Genomic DNA, 23,235 nt, shown 5'->3' on the forward strand with positions numbered 1-23,235 from the left:
GAAAGTTCCAGAAATCTCGGAGGAATCCTTCTCAGTCGAACACACATCTGACAGCAACTGCCTCAGACACATCAGATGCATGTTAAAAAGAGCAGACAGACAACAGCAGTACAGATTTTAACCCTATAAAATATGTTGTTTGCAGCGAGGGTTCCAGTATATCACAACAAACTGGGAAGGTTGGATAGGGTTGATAGCCAGGGCTATGTGTCAGCCAGACAAGTTCGCCTCCAACAAACTCCAAGCTCCTTAAAGTAATGGTTTGCACTTTGTGCACAGGGTATCACCATGTTAAAACAGGAAAGGGTCTTCAAAATGCCTTGGAAGCATACATCTTTTGTTAGGGTTTTGACTGATTTAAAAAATTAATAACACTGTCTCTTCTTAAGATTAAAGCTTTTAATACTGGACATTTAAATGTAAAATAAAAGAATCAATGTAGGATCAACACAATGGAATTATATTTAAAACTAGTACAGTATGATAATTAAATAATATAATCACAAAAATGAGGTTAAAATGCTAGTGCTTCCTTGTATTTTTAGGAGAGAGATTAATTTGTAATGTGATATGGAAGAAAACTGGCTAGACTAAATTGTTCTGTTTTACTTTATTATAATATCCCAGTGTTGCTTTGGTGATTTTGAATTAGAATCTCTGAGCAAAAGTTTTAAGTTCCTTCAGAATGGGAGACAGAAGCTTTAACAGAGTAAATTAACTCTACAGCACAGATCGTGGCTCAAGCACAGAGGGATTAAGTGAGGTAGGACATGATACAGGAGCTGTGTTTGTGTGTGTGGTTGTGTGTGTGTGTGTAAGCGAGCACATGAATAAGAGAGGAGGAAGGGTAAAAGAGAGAGAGTTAATTATGATATGTAATACATACTTCAGCTTAAATAAAATATAATCTACCTTCTGAACTCCACAGTAGCGACACTGTTCACACTGCTTGACAAAACTGCTAAAATGTCACTAGACTTTAACACGAGTTGGGGTTGTGAACAAATTTAGTAAAATGATTAATTAGCATAAAAATGTGAAGTGAAGAACATCTGTTGAAAGGTTAAATTAAATCTCAACTGTTTCAGATTCATCACAAAGTATTTCTTTTTAGCACAGCTCAGCTCTTTATGAATGTCATGATACTATCACATTTATCCTATTGTATCGCTCCCTTGTCACAAACCTCACAATCAGCTTTATGACCTATCATATCTTTATATAATCAGACAATTAAAATCCTGGACAAAAAACCAATGAGGTGGCATCATTGCCGCATCTTGAAGAAACATATGCTGAGTTTTGAAAGCTTTATAAGCTACTCTAATTTAAAGCAAATTTTTAAAATTTGTTGGGACACGTTCCTCTTTTGCTTAATGAGCATTTTACAAGACAAATGTGCATTTGTAGAGGTAATACACAGGCTTCAGTGAACGGTAATTGTTGTATTGCATTGTGTAAAACCTTGGAACAGTTTACCCATTGAGTTGAAAATGCAGTCCAATGTTACTGTTTACAGTCAAAGTATTAAATTATGGTTAAAAGAAAAACAATATAGCTCTTATATATAATTTGTTTCCCTTTGTTAATCTTCCTCTCCTTTTCTTCCCCTTCCTTCCCCTTTCTCCAACTCTTTAAACAAATATAGCCAAACAAAAAACATAAAAGCCTCCTATGGATAGGTGTTGTAAATTAACATTTTGCTAACAGTGCATCCTGCTTTTATGCATAATTGTATGTTACAGTTCTAATGTTGCTGTACTGTCCATGTCAAATAAATAAACAAATGAAATTAATAAATTCCTGTGTTAAATTCGAAGGCAATTATTTTTGTGGCATTGTGAACTCCAAGCAATCTGAAACCTGGTAAATACAAGTTACAAGACACATTTATGTAGTCATGTAGCACACATTCCTTCAACCCACATGGAGGTGTGAATTCTGACACATCTTACAGTATATTGCCATCTGAAGCATCATCAGTTCAACCCTTTCTTGGGAGGTCTCCAGAGATTTGGCTCAAATCAGGACTTGATCTACTGTGTCTGACCTCATTATACAGGTTAAACAGCATGCTGCCCCAAGACACTGAGATCTATTGCAGGACCCAATAACCCACTTCCTCCAATTCATAAGCACTTTGACTGGGACAATCTTAATCTCTCACCCAAAAAACACATGAAGTGGACTTTATGAATATGACCTGAACTGGGTTGGAAATGGGAAATTCAGGGTCATCTAGATGATGATGATGGCTGCTCAATTTCAAAGACATTTATAGCATTCCATCTGCTTCTTATAACCATATTGTGGCTGATTTGCCTTAGACAGCAGCCTAAAACTGCATCCAAAAATACAGGTCTACTGATCATTGCGAACGTCTGGGCCTGGCTCACTTTCCACACATTCTTCCTCAGTTTGTCATATAAAACACTTTAATAAGGATTTTCTCTATGACTTTCCTGAGCAAAGGTCACATTCAAAGCTGGACTGGAAGTGCTGTGCTAAAGCTGTGTTTACTTTTTTTTTTTTTGGTCAAAATGTAGTCTTTATGAGACAGCAATACAGAAACATCATAATAGAAGCGTGGGAGAATAGAAAGGAAACACATTTATTCAGGTCTTCTCATTCTGCACTATATGGGGTAGAATCTTCATAAACTCTACCTCATACATCTTTATGTAGATATAAATTATATATAATCTTTAATAGCTCTCTCTCTCTCTCTCTCTCTCTCTCTCTCTCTCTCTCTCTCTCTCTCTCTCTCTCTCTCTCTCTCTCTCTCTCTCTCTCTCTCTCTCTCTCTCTCTCTCTCTCTCTCTCTCTCTCTCTCTCTCTCTCTCTCTCTCTCTCTCTCTCTCTCTCTCTCTCTCTCTCTCTCATTATTGCATCATCAGAGGGATTTCTAAGCATGGCCAATCTGGTTTCATTATGTGGCGCCTTTGGGACCAATTGATCCCCGTACTAAAAATAGCAGAACCCATAATGCTCTTAGCACATAGGCAAGTTGAACAGATATGTATTGTTTAATCTCTGATTTCAGCTCAACAATAAATATGTTAAAGACTAAAGTAAAGAAACTACCACACAACAGTTTTACACTGGTTAACTGCTTGCTTAAACTGAGTGCTGATCACTTTGGATTACGCAACTGCAATAACCAAGGTGTAGAACAGAAAATGTAGTAAAATAATCTCATATTATTGTGGATATTAAATTCATATTGGACATTAATGCAGTGTAAGAGAGATGACCTATTTTTGTTTTACCAAACAGGTATATCACTACTATAAAATGAATACCCTTATACTACCTTGTAAAATGTCTGTGTGCTTAATATATAGTCCAATAATAACAGTCCACAATAACTTCTTCACAAGTTTTTTTTTTTTTTTTTTAAGTACGATAAAGCTGTTGTTTTGCAGTAGAAATATCACTGAGCTGAGACCAGGTATTCAGTCGGTATCAGTAGAACTGACTGTTGGATATTAGATTGGGTATTGGAGAATACAGTCACATTGTGTAATGCCATATTATTATTATGGCCACATTAACGTACGTATGCATTTCTTGCTGTGGGTTAGCAGGATGCTGAATTAGGTTGAGCATGATTGTCTTATTATAGATATCCATTATATGTGAAATCTTTCAAATAAAATCAACATTTTTTGTAATTTTATCCAAATTCTTCCCCAGTTTAGTCCTTGCCATTTCCATCTATTAGAGAGGGTCTGCCCAGTCGCACAATGCAACCTAGGAAGGTGAAAATATATGTCTCCTCTGAAACAAAGCAAGCCAGACACTTTTGCATAGTTTCCAACACAGCATCATTGGATATTTCATCACCCTTAGAGGAAGTTCTGTTATGTTAGCTATCAAATGTCTGTGGTGGAACTTGCAATTTACTATCTTACCATACAACACAACAATGACAGGGCCAACACTTTAGTTAGATAGATAGTTGTGTCATAAAAATGCTAATTTTAATGTTTATTTGTTTTTAAAGAAAAAAAATAGACTCTCTATATAGTGAAAGTAATGAAAACTTGTGATTGCTCCAAATTTAGGCCAGAAATGCAAGTTTTCTTAAGACAGCATGGTATATTCAAGATGTGCAAGGTTAAATAAAGGACAAGGCTGAGCAGTGTTATGAAATAAATGCTTTTCCATTCTCTCACTGAAAAGCTTCAAAATAACTTCACAAAGAGATGTTCTGCTCACTGTCTAATTAGGGTTTGATGAATTTCAGCCAGATGGCATCGTCTCATTTCCACATTTTACCTGTCTGAAGACATAAGCTTTGAGGGAGTGAGAGAGAGAGAGAGAGAGAGAGAGAGAGAGAGAGAGACTCAGAGAGACAAGGAGATGGAGAAGGCAACAGTGAAATTGTGAGGGCGAGAGGATTAAAGACAAAGAGAGAGAGAGAGAGAGAGAGAGAGAGAGAGAGAGAGAGAGAGAGAGAGAGAGAGAGAGAGAAGAAAACACTTTATGTGTGAAAGATGAGAGAGATGAGATGAGAAAAATCTAGAAGAGGATGGAGTAGACAATGAGCATAACTGAGTCATTGTATGTGTTGGCAGATGTATCATGGGTAGGGAAAGGAAGAGAAAAACAGAGGTAGAGAGAGAGAGAGTGAGGGAGAGAGCGAGGGAGAGGTAGAGAGGTGGGTGGATTTTAAAAGGAGGGTGAAAGTGGAGCTATTTCTGTGTGCTGAGAGTGAGCAGCGGACAGATGTGGAGTCTGCGTGGGCACAGACACAAGCTCTCATTCATAAAGCACTCTCCCATCAGAGAGAAGTACAGGTCACAGCATGGCTTTTTCTGCACTGCTTGACCCACATGGATCACACCTTAATATAGACACTTCTGAAGAGTGGGTTTACTGTAAAAGAAGCTCCAGCATTCATTGAAGTAAAATAAATGCTGTGGGTCAATATTTTAACAGAATGATATGTTTAAAATAAATCTGCCTTTATCTAACTATGATACATTCAATTACTTAATATAATCACTTCAGTCCATTCCAATAAAATAAGATAGATTCAGAGCATAAAAGTTACATTGTACATAAAGGCAGAAATGCTCATATTCCTTGTTCTGGGGTGGAATATTTGTGATAGGCCAAGGTTCAAACCGGTCAAAAAACATGCACATAAATGTTTTACAAAAATAAGTGAAATACACTAAATTACATTACTACATTTACAACTTTAAAAGAAAATTGATGAAAACTGCACATGTGTAAAATCTTATCCATGTGTTATTTCTGATCAAATATACATTCCCTAGCCATGTTTAAAACAAGTGTGAATCCTATTTCTTAATTTTACTACTGCCCCTGGTTTTTGAATGTTATCTTGCTCATTGGAACTGAGTTACAAATTGTAGTGGTTAAAGTCTTCCCCTAAGAAATAGGACAACCTTTCAAGCGCCTGATTCGCCATCAGAACACAAAAAAAGAGGAGCTCTACAACTGTGCTCTTCTGCCAGTCTGTAGTGATATCAGAAAAGTGCTGCTTGACCTCAACATGGTTAAATGAGTACATTAAAAATCGTTTGGCAATCCTATATTATCACCCACCCAAGCTGCAGCAGCTACAGATGTTACAAATTACTGCAGCAACATGTAATGTGGAACTGGAAATCTTCTAGCATTACCAAGTATTGACATATTGCTAGTAATATTTTATGCCTGTTATGAAGTAAATGGACATGTTGCATAGGAAAAACCTTAAACTAAGGAAATAGAACAACTATCGTAGTTTTTAAATGATAAAATACTGACATTTGTGGCTGTCTTTTTGTTTTGCTTACGCAGCATCTTTTCCCATCATTTGAAGTGTGCCTCTTAAAAATCTCCATTACCTACCCCACTTTCCCAACAAGCATTGAGACACCCTATCTCTAGGCAAAATTTTACATTTTTTTATTTACACCTATGCCTATCAAGACTTCAGAATGGAGATAGGCAAAGTAGCAGTTGTGTGATGCTGAGCTTGAACCGTTGATTATTTTCTCTGGCTTTTAGGTCCACTGATTAATGTCTACAGCTGATTACTGAGGAGCAATCACTGATCAAACATCCACTGATTAAATTATATGCAACACTGACTTTTGATTACTCCCATCAAGCCAACTCAGATGAGCATCACAAACAACAGCAGTAAAAGGCAGAAAGCTTGTTTTTTTTTAATATATATTTCAACCATGTGATATCGCAGTGAAGTTCTGTGATCACATCAGAGAGCATTACAATTTGTCAAAAGCCAGATAAACTAAGAAAAACTACTGTACCTGTTTTCCCTCCACTGTGTAAATCCTCTTGACTACACCAGAGTCAAGTTTGATGGCATCTGTGATGTCAGTGAGGACCTGCTCGAATGAGTGTGCCGTCTTCTTGTTCAGCAGGATTCGCACGGCTTTGCGTGGCTTCACCCCACTGCGTACGATGGTGACCAGCTTGGGCCTGATGAAGTCTTTGTTCTCTTTGGCTTCATTGGGCCCTGTTTTGGAGCTGGACAGTGATGGAGGACATCTGGACATCCCAGAGGCCTTCACATTCACAGACCAGTTGGGGTTGATATTCTTGGTGTAGTCTAGCTTTTTGAAAGCCTCAATGGACCCACACACATAACACTCTCCTGGAACAGAAAACATGGCCAACAGAACAGGGCTGTCACTATCAATTAAGATTGTGAGATATTTGTTTGCTAATTCTAAATAAGAAGCCTATATCCTTTTATATTCTCAAGTCCACTTTCATTGTTTCCATTGTATTATGCACCCAGAATAATCCAATTTAATTTTATATTTTTACCATCTCTCTTCAGAATTAAAAAACCTGCTTTTGGTCCTATGCTTTCAGGCCTGTTACTGATTTCTTTACATGACCACTGACCATCTGCCTGTCGTGTATAGTGCCCCAGAGTGCAAAAATTATAGTGCAAATCAAAGGAATTAAAATTAATTTAATTAAATGTAATTTTATTTTGTTGATTTTGGAAAAGATTATTACCATTTATTTGCTGAATTATACATATGAAATAAATGGAGAACATTTAATTCTTTATGAATATATTTTTCAAAAGTTACATTTAACAAACAAATACAATGCCTTTGACAGCCTTAGAATGTCCTCAATAAAGCTTTAAACTATTGCAGCAGTTACATCACACATGCTTTCCAAAGAGTTATGTCAAAAAAGCCAGTCAATACTCTGACAGGACCAACTGACTGATGTCTCTGTTAAAATGTGTTTATTTGCCCCAAGCATTGCATTGCTCTTCCTGACTATGGTGGGCCTGTCAAAAAGGTATTTAAAAACCTGTCAACAAAGTGAAGTGCATTTAGACATATAGGAAATTACATTAAGCTGTAATGTACTTGATTATGGATGTGTTTGTACTAACTGTGTAAATAAGATGGCTCTGTCTTTGAATAATGAAGGGCAGAAGTCCAGCTAAGGAACTATGGCCTTGTTACACTTGGCATTAACATCTGATCATTGTGATCAAATCATTATCCAGTCAAGACACATTTCAAATGACATTTTCAAATGAGCTTCTGCATCCCAATTCTGAGCAGAAATCATTATCCCCTGCAATATACAAATTAAACCATGTGCTCCAAGGCTGATTAACTTCCATAGTCTCAATAACACTGATAGGGTTGGTACAAACCGAAGACCAGTGCAAAGCTACATGATATCAGGTTTAATACAAAGATCTGATTACTGTATGTGATGAACTAATCAGGAGCTAGATCTGAAACTTAAAAATTTGTATTTTAAATTATTCTTATCATTTATTGACAACATCCAGATACAGGAGGTTTTGTAAAATAAGAGTAAACAGGGCCTATGATGTGCTAGAGGTCTTCTTATTAGTCAAAAAAAAAAAACAGGAATAGCAAGAACACATCTACAGACTGACAGCAAAAAGTCTTCATTATGACAGTTTTAAGTCACTTCAGTTCTCACCTTCCACCAGATGTTCAATGCTAGTGATCTTCTTGGAGCCATCGATGGTGTAGATAGTACGGACTCCCTGGGGCAGGTTCACATTATCAGCCAGTGTACGTGTGAGGTCAGCCAGTAAGGCATCAAATGATCTGAACCTATCTGCAGACACAGCATACACAATGCCATGAAAGTAGCGGTCACCATTGCGGTAAAAGCGCACCTTCTTGGCCCTCTTCTCTGAGCTCAGGGTCCTGAGAGTCCGAGTCCTGTACAGGCTGCAGTGGGCACTGTGGGTGGGACTGGGTAGACCATTGGCCCGAGAACCGCCACGGCTCTTCCGCTCAGCTTTGTTCCTTTCATCAAAATGTTCCTCCATTTTTTCCACAGGTAAGAGAGCAGAGTTCTGAAATACAAGGTAGACATCGAGATACCGCTTCAACTGAACGATCATACCAGCCTGACATGAAATAATTTGTAAGCTATATTAAGACAATGTAAATAAGACAGTGCATAACGTAAGAAGAACTTTTTTGACAAAGCAGGGTGGTGAAGGAAGGGGGGAACTTAGTGGTCAATGTAAACAAAAATAAGAAGTTTTTTTAAAAGAGTAAATGTACCCAACAAAATGGATTGAATTTATATATATATATATATATATATATATATATATATATATATATATATATATATTTCATTGCTGTCCTAAGAAATACATATGGTGTCATTGTACATTTTTAGCTTATAACATCATTTGAACACAGCTGCTATCCTTCACATTGTGTGAAAATGTCATAATGAATGGACCAATGCAATGCTTCAAACTTATTTAGCATATATTTTTTCATATTGACTTCTCCTATAAATTTGCTATTTGGGGATATAGCCTATATGTATATAGCCACTGAGCTCAGGATATTTACATAATATCCTCAAATATACAAAAATCAACCCCAACCGATCCCAAACTTCCCCAAACTGTTCAGTGAGTGGAGTGAATGAAGCTCAGGGTCTTGACTCCCGATTTCCCTAAGGCCCTGAAATGTGAAATGGTCAAAAAAACGCTTTCCCCTTAGATACATCATTTCAACTACAACCTCTTTTTGGAAGGCTCTACTGTCAGTGCAGCATCACTGGACAGCCCAGTGTGTCGGAGGAGTGCACGAAAGCTCAGGTCTGTCAGATCAGCTGATAGACACCCATGATACCTGGCACTTTGCTGTGTGTTGAGGAGAGGGAAGAGAGCCATCATACCCACTCAGATGACTTCCTGTCTTAGATGGCTGATGCATGACAGGGATCGAAGCAGCAATAGCCTGATTAAATGATTATTAACTAACACAATTTTTCATTTCAGGCTGACATTTAAGATGACTTATATCACTTAAGCAATACACTACTTAGGTTACATTTGTAAATGATGCTTCAACAGCATTTGAAGTGTCTTAATTAGCACACAGACACATGCTATATTTGCTTAAGCTACTTGAGCTATATCCATGAAAACTGCTTAAGGTACCGTTGTAAATAAAACATTTGAAAATGCTGCTTTTTGGTAGATGCTGCTTAGACTGAATTTGTACTTATTGTGTACATATAAAGACATAAATGAACATAAAAGTTACACTTGTCAACAATTTTTATCATAAATATACAAAGACAGACATTTGTAAAAACTGGTAGGACTTTATAACTGCGTAGGTTCCAGCTTTCGGCTTTAGCGTCGTGTTAATGGAAAGAGTTTCAGACTCATTTTAGTCGCCTCATAAAAGGTATACAACAGTATTTTATATTTTTATTACAGAATAGGCAAGAGTCAGTATCCGTAGCTTAAATAACTGTATACTCGCACATATATTATACTGTTATAAAAATGAAAACATTCGTGTATGAATGTAATGACGTTGGCTGATTTTGGAGAGTACGCCACTCCAGCTATGTTTCCAAAACATTGCAATGATTAAAATAAACCATTGACTTGTCCAGCTGTCTAGTTCCATTTTATTGCACTGCAGTTACTTCAGAATAAAAACGGGTTTATTTACTTACTTAAACACAGACAGGAGACTTAGAAAATATTAAAGGGCTTCTTCTGAGCTGCCAAATCGCAGGTCGTGATCCTGGCTGGTATGAATCGTGTGTTCTCTTCTTTGTTGTTCTCTTTCTCTCTCTCTCCTGCGTTGCAGCTGAGAGAGTGAGGAGCCTGAGCTGCTGCTGCATCGTGTCCTCATTTGCATTGGCCCCGCCCCTTGTTTAAAACACGCAGCACACCCACCCCCGCGCCGCGTCCACCAGGTTTTTCCCGCCTGTATGCAGACAAGCACCACCCACTTCGCAACGATTGGCTAATAGTTCAGATGGTGAATAGGTTTAATGACCAATTCAGTAATGTACCGTCCAGAGCCGTGTAAAGAGAGAGTTGCGTCAACCCAGTTGACTCCAATGAACCATTTTTTACAGCAATGGCGGATCATGGAACCTCTCAATAGTTTCCGGAAATCAGACACCAGCAGCGCCGTAGAGTTACAGCAGGTGCTAGTGTGAAGCACATTTAAAGTTTAAGAAGTTTAAAGAATGATATTTCACATTATCCGCACATTATATACAATTAACAGGTGTGTTAATGCATGCAAGCGTATTCCCCACTAAATGAGTAGATTTGGGGAACATTAGCAGTTACATAAGTTATGATTTGAGTAAAGTTTAAGCATGGAAATGACCTTCTCATAATGTCATTTTATGATTTATTTTGTTGGAAAATTAGAGAAAATATATTTTAGAATTATGTTTGTTTGGGGAAGTATTTTTAAATGTAACTGGGTGAATGATTGTAGAGTTGTGAGTGGAGAAGATGACCTGCGGATTTTTTTTTTTCAATAGAATCTAAGCTAAAATTACACAACAGTAAGAAACATTGTTTTGTGATTATGTAGAAAATGATGTAATGGATATCTGAGACTCTTAAACAGTAAAGAAAGAACACCTTCATCCTGCACCCCATTCCTTTATAATAAAGCAAATAATATTCCCAATGGTGTGTTCTTGTGAAATGTGTAGGTTTTGTAATTTTTAGTAATGTAACGGAGATTCACTCTACTGAATTGAAAATGGCATTATATATATATGTGTGTGTGTGTGTGTGTAATATCTTCTACCTTAAGGTTTCATATGCTCTGCATTCAGAGGGGCTGTCCTAATAAACACTGCCATGGGTGGTCTTGGTCTTGATGGATATGTCAGTGTTGGTCTTATCAGTGAGATCATCTCAAAGAAACCACAACTGGCAGGGTCCCTGGGTGTAGTCCTACCCTGCCCAGTTTGTCTCTGTGTAGGCAGGTTTTCTTTGAAAATTCCCCATCACTAAACTCAATGCCAGCCAGTGTGGACATCTGTTAGCTAACATAACATGTGTTCAGTTATTGCTCTTGTTTGAGTATATTAGGATATACAATTATATTGCAAGCCAGTCTGAAATGAAAGAGGCATGTGCTAATTTTTGCCCTCCCAGTTTGCATCATGTGATATCATGTTGATTTAGGTGTACTTTAAGGGTAGTTTAATAGAAAATATCTGAAAATTGGCTTAAACATTTCCAAAAACTGCTGCTCTGTTTTGCATGAAAATTCCAAAAGATCAACAATTTCAGAATACTTCTTCTTCTGTAGCTATCAATATTGCCATGTTTAAATTAGATCATATTTTATCCTTATGTTTGATCACCCACATCAGAAGGAGTTATTTTGTGCAGCTATGACTTGATTGGCTGTTAGGATAATTACATGGTTTAGCAGATTGGGAAGTGTTTCTGCTGAAGCACTGAGCATATATTTTTGTGGTATTAGTGAAAAAGATTAACTGAAAAAAACAACTCAGGTGAATATCTGAACACAGAGAACGAAGCTGGAGACTTTAAGTACTCAAAATTAAAATTCATTTGAAGGCAAGAATAATTTATTAAACTTGATTTATTTAAAGGTTCAGATTTTAGGCTGAGGACAGCATGATTAAAGACTGTCAACCTCCATCTGTCCAGATATGGAAGTTAAGATCCTGTAGGGCTTCAAGATCCAAAAAAAAAAAAATAATAATAATACAATACAGTATCATCCAGAGCACAGTAATGTAGATTACAAACAGAAAACAACAGAGGCATAAATGTATCAGTCTAAGTGATGTTAACAGAATTAATATGAGGAGATAAACATGTTTGTCCCATTGCTGATGTGAACACTCTGTGATGGGATCTGCACAGTTCACACTTTTACACATTTTACTGTGTATCTCAATTTTTTGCCCATTGTTTGCCCTGGGATTTGAGCTTAGTTTTGCACTACAGTGTATTTATTGTGTGGTTCTGTAAAGACAAGCCCTATGTGTGTTTCATTGGTGGAGGGATGTTGTTTCATTCTTCTGTGTGCTTGTTTATGATGACAATAAGCTTCTTGTTGATCTTGGTTCTCAACATATAATGATCTCCATGTTTTTTGTTGTTGTTTGTTTTCTGGTTTTGTTTGGCAGCTGCCTCTTGTATCAGCGTTTTAAACTTGGCAGTCGACTCTGTGTGATGTCTGCTCTGGCTGGACCTTTCCTTCCCTCTGAGTCACACAGAACACTCCTCTGAGCTCTGTCAGAATGCATGTGCAAGGGGTTATAGTTTAACTAACATGAAGGTAAAAACAAAACAGAAACCAAAACAACTACTACAGCTCACAACAGAGAAAGACAACACTGAACACAAGAAGAAAAGAACACTGAAAATGTATACACAAACAAGACTTATAAGGGACAGATGAACACATTAAAAAGCAAGGAAGCAAAGTATACACAGGTAACACAGAGAACAGCAGGGACAAGTGAGAAACAGAAAACACAAAAAACAGGCAGAAGTGTGGAGACATAGGCCAGAACACACACCATGGAATGAAGCATTTGACAATGGAAAGTAAGACAGATACAACAGAATAGAATAAAAATACAGGACATGACAGAACCCCTTCTCAAAGAGCACATCTCCTGAGGTGCTCAAATAAGACCACTCAAGGAGAACGGCAAAAGGGAAGGTCAGACAGGTTAGGACACAAGGATCATAACAGAGGGCAAAATCATAGTCAGTACAAAAGTCACAACAAACATAAATAAATAAATAAATAAATGGACCTGAAAAGGACAAGATACAGAAACAGGACATTATACCCAAGGAACACACAACATAAACCTATATCCATACTGGAGTGACCAGACACCTTAGGTATTTAATGTTAGTTTCACCTTAGGCCAGCAAAAATCTGGTGATTATTATTATTATTCGGGTGGGGGGCTCTTATGTATACTTTGGTGGCTATTACCACACAGGAGGGTACTGGCTGGCAAAACACAACAGACAGTGAGCTTAATATCCCCTTAGATTCTACAGATTCACTCAGGATTCTTTACAGATTCACCAGTTCCTTTATCCATGCTCCAGAGCACTCATTGCAAAGCCCAAGATCTGTTTTATGTCATGAATAAGATTCAAGAATCTATCTGAGTTAACACTGGAACAATGTCCAAGTACTAGTTCTAAGCAGGGGGCCAAGAGGTGGCCTGAGACTAAGAAGAACATGTTCCAGTTCTAGTTGGCTCTAACCACAGTCCAGAATCCAGCTGTGAGCCCAGTCCAGAGTCCACTTCCAGGCCTAGTCCAGAATACCAGAGTGTCATCTAGTGCTCAGGAGAGCACCTCAATTTTACCACCTGCCATTGCTGACTTTAATGCAGTTCAGCCTGCCTTTGTGACAGTGTCCCATGCTTCTGTCCAGCCTGTGCCAGTGGCCTGTGCCTCGGTCCAGTCTGTGCCAGTACCCCACGCATCTGCCCAACATGTGCCAGCATTCCATGCTTCTTTTCAGCCTTGTGTTTCAGTAGTTTTGTCCACTTCTTTTCCTGACTTAGTGATATCACCAGCTTCTGTTCCAGACTCATGGTTCAGTCCACTTCAGCCCCTGCTGTCCAGGATGTGACAGTGACGTCCCCTGATGCCCAGGACAGGGCAGCAAGTCCTCACTCTGTGTGGCTGCCTAGCCCTTCCACAGTGCGTTCACCCACTTCAAGCCAGGTTGCATTGCAATTTCGTTGCTACTCACCAATGTGGCCTTTCATACTATCCCTTGCTTTTTTCCATGGACAGTTGCATGGATGACCAAACACGTTTGAATTCTGTTAAGCAAAAATATTATTTGTGTGCATTTACCACACCTACAAATAGATAATTAAAGGTTAGGAGTACTCTGAAGAAGCTAGGGAGAAGTTCTGGGCGAATTTGTTGCTGGCACGGAAGCTAGACGCCCCTGCTGATTAGCTGGAGAAAGCAGTCATGGATGAGTGGGAGGTGACAAAGCGGTGGAAGGATGAGAGGTTTTCATCACAAGAAACGAAAGGAGGACTTATAGGTTGTAATATGTAGGAATAATAGCTTCAGGCATGGTCCTTCCCTCAAACTCCTTTTAGGTTCATGTTTTCAGTTAAAAAAAAAGTGTAAATCTTTTGAGGAAAACACACAAACATTCATTTACATCCAGATTACAGGTTTGCAGTATTACCTCTTCCATGGTCTCTGTGTGATTTTATGAGGCTGAGTCTGGTACTGTTTTCTGGTTAAATCAAAGGCAGAAGAAACCTATAAATAAAAAATTAACAACTTGATTTCATTCACAAATATGTGCAACAATCTGAAGTAAATGTACAAATACCATTTGTCATGTTAATAATTGCTGTTATTTTACTTAATAAATATTTAGACAATGTAGACTGCACCATAAGTACCATAAGCTACACACCCAAAGGTATTTCAAGTTGTTTTTGTCCCTTTATACTATAACCCAACAGAACTGTTAAAGTACTCATAGACCTGACAATCAAAAACACCACAAAACTCACCTTTGCAATCTCTGAAAGATAAGCTCGTCTCTCATCATAGGCCTTCTGGTATGCCTAATGCAAATGGAAAATAAGAAAAGCCAATCTCAAGTCTATGCCAAGCATCTTTCATGTTACACTGGGCGAGCTTGAGCTATTACATTTAATTCTCCATTTTCCTTCAGTTAAAGATGTCCCTGGCAGGATCAATGTGAGATAATTGCCTTCAAGTCTTAAGGGAAACCAAGCAGTCCCAGTCACCTAATTCAATCCACTGCTTCAATAAAAATAATATGGCTCAGTAAGGAATGTGCTACACACATTACTAGTAAGATAATAACCTCCTCCACAAATGTTATGGCGCCTACTTAAAATTCACAGAGCAGGACAGATAGAACAGGACTTCTGTAAGGAAATATCTATAGCAGACCTTCCATTTATCGATCACGCAATTAAATGTCACACATGTTTCCACATTACAGTCATATCCACAACTATGATGGCCTGGTGGAAACGGCTTACTATCCCCCATTGCATCCTAACACCATGTAAATACACTCCAATTTGGCATATCCCCAATTTTCTACTCAACAACACACCATTAAACTTTACTGCATGGAAACAAAAAGGAATCACAAATCTATATCATGTTTTCAAGGACAACGCCTTTCATCTGATGATTTGGTCCAGACATTCAATATCAGGAAAGATCCATTTTTACAATACCTTCAACTCAAGTCTGATTATTACTAATATTTTTTCCTTTTTTTGTGGTGATCTTGAATTGATCATTAATGTTATTATTAATTATTGATCATATATGTCTGATCTTGTAAGAAAATAAAGTTGTCCTCCTAAGTGGGGGAGTGGTTGTGGGCCAAAAAAATTAATTCACAGAGCAGGAATTTTAGTTATTTTACTAATTTTAACCAAGACCCAACCAATCACACAATACTATCAAGCTGAGATTGTGAAGGCACATGTTTCATCTGAGACAAGTGAAACCAACTACTGCTTCTTTACAAACTGCTAATACAGAGCCCCTTAAAGAGTTTGGTAAATACTGATTTATAATGCAAACAGATTAATTCTGTTATGTTATGTAACAGACACCCATGTTAACTGACGATGGGGTAGATTGTTAGAGAAATAGGGTCATATTACCCACCCAAATGGACCAAAGCCAATTTTATTGAGTGTTTTATTTTGGTTTGGTCAGGTGTTAGTGTAAGAATTTTAGGATTAGAATAGTTTTTAAGGATTTGCTTCAATATAAATGGCCTTAGCCACAAATAAAATAAGCATAAAAATTTAAGAAAAAAAATAGATGAGACCTTTCCCTCCTGTTCGATCCTTAGGCGACATTCCAGCATTTGGTTTTGGAAGCTAGACTTCTCTGTGCTTAAAAGTTTGAGTCTCTGTCTTAAGGCATCCTGAGGAAATCAGATAAACAGACAATAACTGACATGAGTAAGTATTAAAGTTTTGGGGAAAACTATTTCTGTGTTGTGGTTTTGAATTCATATTTAATAAATGATTTGATTTTTGACTACTGAGGTAATTGATGTTCAATGCTATTATCCTTAATAATATCAAGATGCAGCTTGTCAATAATATGCATATTAAATAGTCTAGAAGTGATGTTATAAGTGATTAAAAGTGATGTTCATGATTTTAATTAATTTGTTTTAATAAAACTCTGAGGATGTTTCCTCGCCATTTGCTAGCTCTCCAGTCTGTTTGCGTGTTTGAAACTGATCTAATGTGTCTAATGCGATCAAATGTGTTTCTGTGGTAATTTACTCAGACACACCATTCAAATTTAAAATATGCGGAGCTTGTGAAAATAAACAATCCAGAAAGAACAGAGTTCCCCACAATCATAGACGTCCCTTTTAACAAAGTAGGAACAGATGGCAAACAACCGTAGAATATTTTAGAAAGGTTGGGTCACCATCATGTAGAACAATTTCAATGTGCCTCTAGAATTGTACTAGTGGATCAGGCACAGCAGGCCTGCTAGTGATTTCAGTGTTGCTGCTGGACTGAGAATAGTTTACCAACCAGAGATTTTCAGTCAACAGTGTCCTGTGGGTGGCGTCCTGTGTCCACTAATAAAGGATTAGAAGAAGCCTAACACAAACTGTGGAGCAACAGATGAGATAGTATTTCTGACTTTACATCTACAAGGTTTACCAGTGAGAAAGGTGTTTATCAGGCACCTGGACAGTGAAGGGACAAAGTCAGTGTCACTGGAGTGCTGAGAATGATACACCACCCAAATCATACCTGCTCTGTGGTGGTCCTGTGGGGCTCCTGACCATGGAAGAGCAGAGTGAAATGGGGATAAGAAAGTATACAGAGAAACAGGTGGACTACAGTCTGAATATCTGATTATTTCTGAATATAAAATATGAAACAGATGATTACATATGGAAATTTTCTGTTTACAAAAACATTTTTAAAACTGTTGACATAAATGATTGCTCTTTTAGGACCCACTATTAATGACTTCCTTAAAAATGAATTAATGACTTAATCACAGTGGGCCTTCTCATCACTATGCTTGATGAATTACAGGAGATTGCAGCAACATGGCTTCTACCATCACTGATTACAGTGAAACTGTGCTCAGCAATCTGTGACGCTTATCCTGCTTTTTTCTCATGCCAAGTGGCTTGAGTATCCCCCGACATGTTCACACTTTAAACCAATCTATTTACCATTATGTCCTCTTGGGTGCTCAGCCCTTCATTAGGCATTAAGCTGCACACTCCCCTCCCCCTCTTCCTCCCCTCATCAACTGATTGCTTCTCACTGATTAAACATTTTTTCAACACGATGATTTTAATCTTCTCTAGGCAAGCACAGCTTTTAGCAATTTTAAAGGGAAAGTCCTGAGTAAAACAATGGCCAAATAATGCATGCCACACAGCCTGCACTGTGCAGATGGAACATATGACAAGAGAAAATACTTTGAGAAAATAGAGTATGGATTAATAATTACATTCTTAGCAATAAAAACCTTTTTAGGCCTGGACTAAAAATAATCATTGTTTGGATTTAAACACGAAAATACTTAATAAGGACACTATGTTAGATTTGTTTTTGTTTTTCTAGAGATGCAGAGTGTAATTCTTTTATACAGCACTGCTTAATTATGCCTGTGAAAAAATACCTGCTAGTGAGGCTGCTTGGAAAAAAACTAGGGCGCATATGAAATGGACTCTGGAGCAGTAGAAAATGCCGTGTTGTCAGATTATTCTAGATTTGTCTTATTCCAGAGCAACAGGCATGGTAAGAAGAGTAAGAAGGGAAGTGCATGAAGCAATGCACTTACCATGTCTAGTGCCCACTGTATAAGCTCCTGGAGGCAATTTTATGATTTGTGGTGGCTTCAGTTGGTGAGGTCTAAGCATATACACTGCTCAAAAAAAATAATGGGAACACTAAAATAACACATCCTAGATCTCAATGAATGAAATATTCCAGTTGAAAATCTTTATTCATTACATAGTGGAATGTGTTGAGAACAAAATAACATAAAAATGATCAATGTAAATCAAATTTATTATCCCATAGATGTCTGGATTTGAAATCATACTCAAAATAAAAGTAGAAAATTGAAATAAAGGCTGATCCAACTTTCCTCAAGACAAGTTAAATTCCTCAAGACAAGTTAAAATGAGGGCGGCACAGTGGTGCAGCAGGTAGTGTCGCAGTCACACAGCTCCAGGGAAGTGAGGAGTTTGGTGTGTGCTCTCCGTGTCCGCGTGGGTTTCCTCCCATGGTCCAAAAACATGTTGGTAGGTGGATTGGCAAATCAAAAGTGTCCGTAGGTGTGAGTGTGTAAGTGAATGTGTGAGTGAATGTGTGAGTGTGTGTATTGCCCTGTGAAGGACTGGCGCCCCCTCCAGGGTGTATTCCCGCCTTGCGCCCAATATGTGTGGTGCAATGTGGCATTGATGGATGGAACAAGACATGATATCCGAGATGTGCTCGATTGGATTCTGGTCAGGGGAACGGGCAGGCCATCATGCAGGAACAGCTGACACACTTCAGACACTTGAGGCCTAGCATTGTCATGCATCAGAAGGAACCCAGGGCCCACTGCACCAGTATATGATCACACAATGGGTCTGAGGATCTCACCCCGGAACCTAATGGCAGTCAGGGTACCTCTGGCTAGCACATTGAGGGCTGCACAGCCCTCCAAAGAAATGCCTCCCCACACCATTACTGACCCACTGTCATGCAGGAGTATGTTGCAGACAGCTGTCATGCCTGTCACATGCACTCAGCATGAACCTTCTCTCATCAATCTGCCAGTCTTGGTGTTCTCTGGCAATTGCTAAACACCCTACACAGTGTTGGGCTGTAAGCACAAGCCCCACTTGTGGACTTCGGACCCTCATACCATCTGTTTTTGACAGTTTGCTCTGAAAAATGAATATTAGTGGCCTGCTGGGGGTCATTGTGCAGGACCCTGGCACTGCTCCTCTTGTTCCTTGCACAAAGGAGAAGTTAGTGGTCCTGCTGCTGGGTTGTTGCCCTCCACGTCTCCTGGTGTACTTACTTGTCCCTGGTATCTCCTCCATGCTCTGGACACTGTGCTGACAGACACAGCAAACCTCCTTGCCACAACTCACATTGATGTACCATCCTGGATGAGCTGCGCTACCTGAGCAACGTCTTTGGGTTGTAGACACTGCCTCATGCTACCTCTAGGGGTGAAAGCACTGACAAAATGCAAAAGTGACCAAAACATCAACCAGAAAGGATGAGAACAGAGAAATGTTCTATGGTCACCACCTGCAGAACCACTCCTTTATAGGGGTTGTTTTGCTAATTGACTCTCATTTCTACTTGTTGTCTGTTCCATTTGTACTACAGCAGGTGAAATTGATTCACAACTGGACAGGTTGATTTCACAGAAGTGTGATTGACTTGGAGTTACATTGTTGCTTAAGTGTTCCCTTTATTTTTTGAGCAGTGTGTATAATATATATATATATATATATATATATATATATATATATATATATATATATATATATATATATATATATATATATATATATATATATATGTGTGTTATAAGGTGTTCCTTATGGAATTCTTGTGGAATTAAAGGGCCTGTTACATATACTTGTATTTTAGATCTTCCATTTATGATCTGTATGTTTTTTTTCTTTGTACTAATAACCTAAAATATACATTTTAATAATGATAATTGAACAGACAATTTCTTTTACTGTTTCCATGTGGTCCCCAAAAATGTATTCTCTTCATCACAATTACATGTGTGTAATCTGTGTTGCCCTGTGAAGGACTGGCGCCCCGTCCAGGGTGTATTTCCGCCTTGTGCCCAATGATTCCAGGTAGGCTCTGGACTCACCGTGACCCTGAACTGGATAAGCGGTTACAGATAATGAATGAATGAATAAATGAATGAATGAATAAATGTGTGTGTGTGTGTGTGTGTGTAAGTGCATGCGTGTGTGCCATAATCAAAGCTCAGGGTGGGCAAACAAAGTATTTGTGGGTATTTAATTATGTTTTTAATTATGTATTTATTTATTTCTTTTGGACAGGGGATGTTTACAGTTTTGTATAAAAAAGTACAGATATTGTAACAATTTGCAGCCCTTTTTTGGTGCCATATTGAATCAGGCTTAAGGGCTCTTTAGATGACTACATTTAATAAGTTTTCCATAATAAAGAAGACCAATGCAACGACTATTTCTGCACACTTTTTAACTTTTTTTTTGTCATGTTTCTATTTATCATCAATATTATTAGTTACTTTTTAAATTTGCAGTAATGAGCCTTGTAGTAAAATGCCTATATGACCAGCAAGATGTATTCCAATTTAGTAGTTTTTATATGTAACTGTGCAGTTTTCCTCACTCACCACTGTCATTTCATCATATGAACGAATAGCAGCCAGTCGATCTGAAAAGGAATAAAAAAAAAAATCAACCTTTAGACAAACTTTCTAAGCTAACCATTAATAACTTAATAACTAATAGCTCCTGTTGCTCTGAATTGGAGGCAATTCATCTGATACTATTTGGTACTAATATAGTATTTTATTTCTTCAATTTCCCTTCATCAAGCCTTTCATAAAAACGAGATAATACAAAATACATCTATGCTGTACTCACATCTATAAAGTATTTGATATAGCATGGAAACCTTGCTCAATTTTCTAAACATACTGTTTACTCATCAGATTGTGCAGTTCATATAACATTTAAACTGTCACAAAAACAAGCACACAATTTTTTCTGAATGAGATTCAACACATGGAAGCCAATTAGATCAGAGAGCATTGACAAACTGTATATCAGTTTTAAAGACTCTCAGCCTCCTTCAGTAATAATTCATCTTTAGATCTTTTTAATGTGTCTGTGTTGTGTTTTAAAAACATAATCAGAAATATCAATAGTCAGCAGCACTTCTGCTTTGAAATTGCAGTGTTAAAAAGAGAGTCTTAAATGGGCAGACAACCAAAGTTTATTACATCATAAACCTAGGGAACCAATCCAAGGAAGCAAGTCAACTTGCAGGGTGGCACATTTGATCTGCAGGCAAGTAAACAAGGAGAGGAAACAGAGGCAGGTATTATGTTTATATTTCCACTTACACTGAATAAATGCAAATTTGTAGGGTTATACCTAACCCAGTAAACATTTAGCCGTTGATTCAACGTTGAAATAACGTAATGACTGCCGTCTAATCAACGTTCTCTTAAGGTTGAAAATGAAAGTTGAAAAGACGTCCAAACACAGACATTGAAAAGACGACTATTAGACGTATTTTGGACGTCCATTGACGTTTAAAATATGTCCTTGACGGACAGACTACTTTTAGACATATTTTGAACGTCCAGGGACGTTCCTTGTTTACTGGGAACCCACTTCTAGGAATAATTTCTAAATATGTAATTGTGATGAAGAGAATACATTTTTGGGGACCACATGGAAACAGTAAAAGAAAATTGTCTGTTCAATTATCATTGCTAAAATGTATATTTTAGGTTATTAGTACAAAGAAAAAAAACATACAGATCATAAATGGAAGATCTAAAATACATGTATATGTAACAGGCCCTTTAATTCCACAAGAATTCCATAAGGAACACCTTATAACACACAGAAATCTGTACCCATGGGATTTCCACGAAGACTTTCCAATCTCTCCTGCATGACTCCGATCTGCCTCTCCAGCTGCCCGTTCATCTCCTGCTGGGTCTCATATCTGGTTCTCCATTCATTCCCTGAGGAGCGCAGAAGCAAGGCAGGCAGCTCACCCTTTCCGCTACTATAAAATAATCTCCGCTACTATACAAATACTACAGCTGATCCTAGACCAGTAACACATGAGAAACTCTTTACTATTTCAGTTCAGGTCAAGAAGACCCAGAGGGGATCATCCTAAATCATTCATCATCCATATCTTTTATTTTCATCTGCCCACCTTCTCCCTCCACACTGTGCAACCGTTGTTCCAAATATACCAGAGTGCGTCTCAGATCAGAAACTGCGTCTTCCATCATCTCTCTATAAAAGATGTCCGGGGAAAGGGAGGATCAGTGGAAGAGAGTGAAGAAAACTTTTATGACTGGAATGGTCTCGAATGACCACAAACATTCAGTCAGTGCATATACATACTTACTTAACTTCTTTCTCCTGCTCGAGTTCCGCCTGCAGTCGTGCTAATCCATAGTTGTTTCTATCTTTATTTGCCATTGTCTGAAAGCTAATGTAAAAGACTTAAGTTTGAAACTAGCACTGTTACGCTGTAACCATTGGAAACACAAAGCTACCAGCGTCCTGTTTGTTTCCCACCCGTATTTATACAGACCACGCCTCCGTGCTACGATTGGCTGGTAGGTTTTACCTGCTATACATTTATATTTGTATTTTTTATAAATAGGTTACAGTGCAATTATTGCTGGTATAAATGTTCAGCTACACATGCACGTCCCCAGCTCTGGATAATAATTGATTTTTAACACAAACAATGGTGTGTATCCTGTAGTGCAGAAAAAAATTAAACTACAGTTGTAAATTTAAAAATTATTTTTTGTGGTTTCAACACATTGCATTGAAATGTACTTTGTGATCTTTTACTTTGTAAATGTGATCACACAACTGTACATACAATTGTACAATACATGTTTTAAACTTATATGAAATTGCAATGTTATGGGCAGAGCACATGGCTTTCATGCATTTCAACCATAATTGGCTTGACTTGGACTCGTGATGAGAGACTTGAGACTTGACCCTTAAAGACCTGAGACTTAGCTTGGACTTGCAGAAAATAACTTGTGAACATCTATGCTGCATTCTTTGTATAGGTGGAGCTCCATCAAAT

General features: G+C 37.9%; 2 protein-coding genes across 7 annotated transcripts in view; both read right to left on the reverse strand.

Annotated features, from left to right (window-relative positions):
- dclk1a (doublecortin-like kinase 1a) overlaps positions 1–10,141 on the reverse strand; it is a 90,823-nt gene extending 80,682 nt beyond the window's left edge. For 3 of the 4 annotated variants that reach the window (XM_066650339.1, XM_066650338.1, XM_066650342.1), the window contains exons 1-3: positions 10,006–10,141; positions 7,978–8,362; positions 6,294–6,640 (exon numbers count right to left, since the gene is read on the reverse strand). In XM_066650339.1, the coding sequence (XP_066506436.1) occupies positions 6,294–6,640; positions 7,978–8,335 (705 nt within the window). In that variant the 5' untranslated portion in view covers positions 8,336–8,362; positions 10,006–10,141. Of the gene's footprint in view, positions 1–6,293; positions 6,641–7,977; positions 8,363–10,005 lie in introns of those variants that run through there. The other variant, XM_066650340.1, reaches the window with a different exon arrangement.
- A 1,830-nt stretch (positions 10,142–11,971) lies between these two features.
- On the reverse strand, positions 11,972–22,661 carry ccdc169 (coiled-coil domain containing 169). Of its 3 annotated transcripts, none has more exons than XM_066651708.1 (9): positions 22,527–22,661; positions 22,333–22,415; positions 22,022–22,132; positions 20,765–20,805; positions 17,140–17,166; positions 16,185–16,283; positions 14,872–14,925; positions 14,535–14,611; positions 11,972–12,580 (listed from the first exon to the last, which is right to left on the reverse strand). In XM_066651708.1, the coding sequence occupies exons 2-9, from the start codon at positions 22,409–22,411 to the stop codon at positions 12,487–12,489; spliced, it is 582 nt and encodes a 193-aa protein (XP_066507805.1). In that variant the 5' UTR covers positions 22,412–22,415; positions 22,527–22,661; the 3' UTR covers positions 11,972–12,486. The 3 variants fall into 3 exon arrangements, with proteins under 3 accessions (XP_066507805.1, XP_066507803.1, XP_066507804.1); XM_066651706.1 differs by having other exon boundaries at positions 22,531–22,655; XM_066651707.1 differs by lacking the exon at positions 17,140–17,166 and having other exon boundaries at positions 22,531–22,655.
- Between the last annotated feature and the right edge of the window lie 574 nt (positions 22,662–23,235).

Source organism: Hoplias malabaricus, chromosome 18, assembly GCF_029633855.1.
Source record: "Hoplias malabaricus isolate fHopMal1 chromosome 18, fHopMal1.hap1, whole genome shotgun sequence".
Classification (NCBI taxonomy): domain Eukaryota; kingdom Metazoa; phylum Chordata; class Actinopteri; order Characiformes; family Erythrinidae; genus Hoplias; species Hoplias malabaricus.

Coding starts and splice junctions, on each gene's coding strand:
- ccdc169 (XM_066651706.1), bottom strand. CDS start 22,604: ATGGCAAATAAAGATAGAAACAACTATGGATTAGCACGACTGCAGGCG. Junction 22,133..22,332: donor GCACAGTGTGGAGGGAGAAG/GTGGGCAGATGA, acceptor TGCGCTCCTCAG/GGAATGAATGGAGAACCAGA. Junction 12,581..14,534: donor ACACAGAGACCATGGAAGAG/GTAATACTGCAA, acceptor GCATTCTGACAG/AGCTCAGAGGAGTGTTCTGT.